The 2,502-nt window shown below is 26.0% G+C and overlaps 1 protein-coding gene across 1 annotated transcript; it reads left to right on the top strand.

Moving 5' to 3' along the window:
• The first annotated feature begins 576 nt into the window (after positions 1–576).
• Positions 577–1,790, top strand: LOC115034497 (protein mono-ADP-ribosyltransferase PARP12-like). The gene is made up of 3 exons (XM_029491712.1): positions 577–675; positions 1,130–1,385; positions 1,493–1,790. The coding sequence occupies exons 2-3, from the start codon at positions 1,196–1,198 to the stop codon at positions 1,663–1,665; spliced, it is 363 nt and encodes a 120-aa protein (XP_029347572.1). The 5' UTR covers positions 577–675; positions 1,130–1,195; the 3' UTR covers positions 1,666–1,790.
• The last annotated feature ends 712 nt before the right edge of the window (positions 1,791–2,502 follow it).

Raw genomic sequence — 2,502 nt, forward strand, 5'->3', positions numbered from 1 at the left:
GTTGTGAATATTTAAACTTCAAACGTTTTTAAATTGTGCTTATGTATTTTTGATATTTTTAAATTTGTAATAGTATAAAATTGTAGAAACATGTTGTATTAAATGTTTAAAATTGTTGACCAAGCATACAAATTAGTGAAATTGTTATAAACATTTAAAGAAAAAAAAAGTAAAAATGTAAAAATGTATAACGCCCATAAGTAGCATAAAATTAGTCTAAAATCTTAATACTTTGAATATCATATTAGGTATAGAAAATTATAATTTAAGACTTAAGTAACCGTGGAATGTTTCAAGTTCAAACGGTTAATATTTATTGAATAATAATAAAAAAAACAAAAATTGTTTTTATTCGTTTGAATGTCCATATCCAGCTATTTCGTTAAACGTATTTTATTAAAACTTGTTCAAATGTTAAAATACATACTTAATATCTTTCCATAAGCCCTGCCATAACACATAATGATTAACAATATTAAATTTATATATAATAACAGACTACCCATCATATATATTTATAAATAATATAATTCATTACATTTTATACGCCTTATTTTAAGACGTTTTTCTCAATCAGAAATATTAAGAAATATTAATACTAGACTACTGGAGGACTATAATGACTACGAATATTCCAATAATTCTTTTTTTACCAAGATTGAAAATAATTTTACGGTAAGCTTCAACTTATTTTAATTATATTATTATATTATTATATATCATAATTCATAAAACAGTTGGAACGTTAAATAATTGAAAAGTAATAAATTTCACTGTTTGTTAAACTAAAATTTTGGTTGATCCTGGAGATATTTTAATTAGACATAGTCACATCATATATATTTTAAATGGGTATTACTTTCATGTGTGTCAATGAATAGAATTTAAAATAATATCAGATCGTTTTAGAGTTAGTTTAGTTTGGTTTGATAAAAAAAATACACAAATTATAACCAAATTACTTTCTCAAAAAAAAAAAAAATATTATTTATTTATTCATACCTACAATTTACGAATATTATTGGCGAACCAATAGATCAACTTGAAAAAAATCTCCTCTCGTTCCATAACTAACAATAATATTAATAATATTGGTAGCATAATTATATTACCTACATCTAAATTATAGATTTTAAAAGTACAAAAAATTAACAACGCACATCTGTATGGCTTATACCTATTGCATAAGGAAGAGATGAAACTAGATAATAGCATTGGTGACGTAAGAGAGGAAACATTGTTTCACGCAACCTCCGTAAATAATGCTATAAGTATAGCACACAACAATATAGACTGGCGATTGACAAGCCGAACAAGATTTGGGAAAGGTGCGTGTTTTTCACCTTATGCACCTTATGCCCATAGATATGCGGGAAGGAAGGGAGGTAAATAAACTATTAACAATGACCAATGCGGCCAATATATTCACATATTTTAGAACATTTGAAAGGTACTTTCATTAATGCATATTTCAATTTTTATATGATTTTAGCCTTTGTAATTGCAAAAGTTCTTGTAAAAAAAATAGAAACAACAGGCATTAATTATGGCCTAGAAATACCACCGACCAACGATATTGACACTACGCTAGGGAACTTTGGAAACGTTTATGTAAAGTATGACGATCATACTTTTTACCCGGAATATATTGTTCATTATTCCTAAGACATACATATAAAAGTATTGATGTTTTTGATTTAAGAGCGATGCACACAAGAACATTTTAATTGGATTTATAAAATCAAAACTATAATAGTGAATTATTTGAATATACATTGATTTTAGCTAATTATAATTAAAAGTTTTTAAAGATTTAAAAACTCCATCTAGTGGCCCTATTCTTGATGTATTGTAATAGGTTGACATATAATAAAAGTTTTAACTTTCTGTAGGCTCGGTACACTTTATCTCCTTTTGATCCTAATGGTAAAATATAACTCATATAATAAAATTGTGGAAAATCAATGGTAGGTAACCGTGAGTCTTATTCTATTTTGAGAATAAAATCTGACATCATGAAAACAATAATTGAAAAATATCTAAATTGCTACCTAGAATATTTCCATATACCATGATAATGATGCTAAATTTAATTTAAAAAAAAAACACCAAGCTCAATAGTTGTACGTATCACACGAAAAATGTTTCTAATTTAGTTACGAGTAGGCGTATAGATTCCGCGATGTTAGGCCAATAAACGTATAAATGTACAATATTAATACGATGGTAATTAATATATATTCGCACATTATTCCTTCGTAAACAGGATAAATCACTTATATATAGCACATTAGCACTTATGCTTTTGACATTTAAAGAAAAAAAAGTCTAACAACAGTATAAGCGAAATTAATAATTATACATAAACAAGATCGTATTTTTTTCTTTATTATTTTTAAAAGTACTGAGAATTTTCAATTTTGATTTCCTAAAAGTACCAACTAGTCACCAGATTTAATTTTCTACCAGGAAACTTCATCGAAGTTGTTGATCAGATCGATT

Source organism: Acyrthosiphon pisum, chromosome A3 (genome assembly GCF_005508785.2).
Source record: "Acyrthosiphon pisum isolate AL4f chromosome A3, pea_aphid_22Mar2018_4r6ur, whole genome shotgun sequence".
Taxonomy (NCBI): domain Eukaryota; kingdom Metazoa; phylum Arthropoda; class Insecta; order Hemiptera; family Aphididae; genus Acyrthosiphon; species Acyrthosiphon pisum.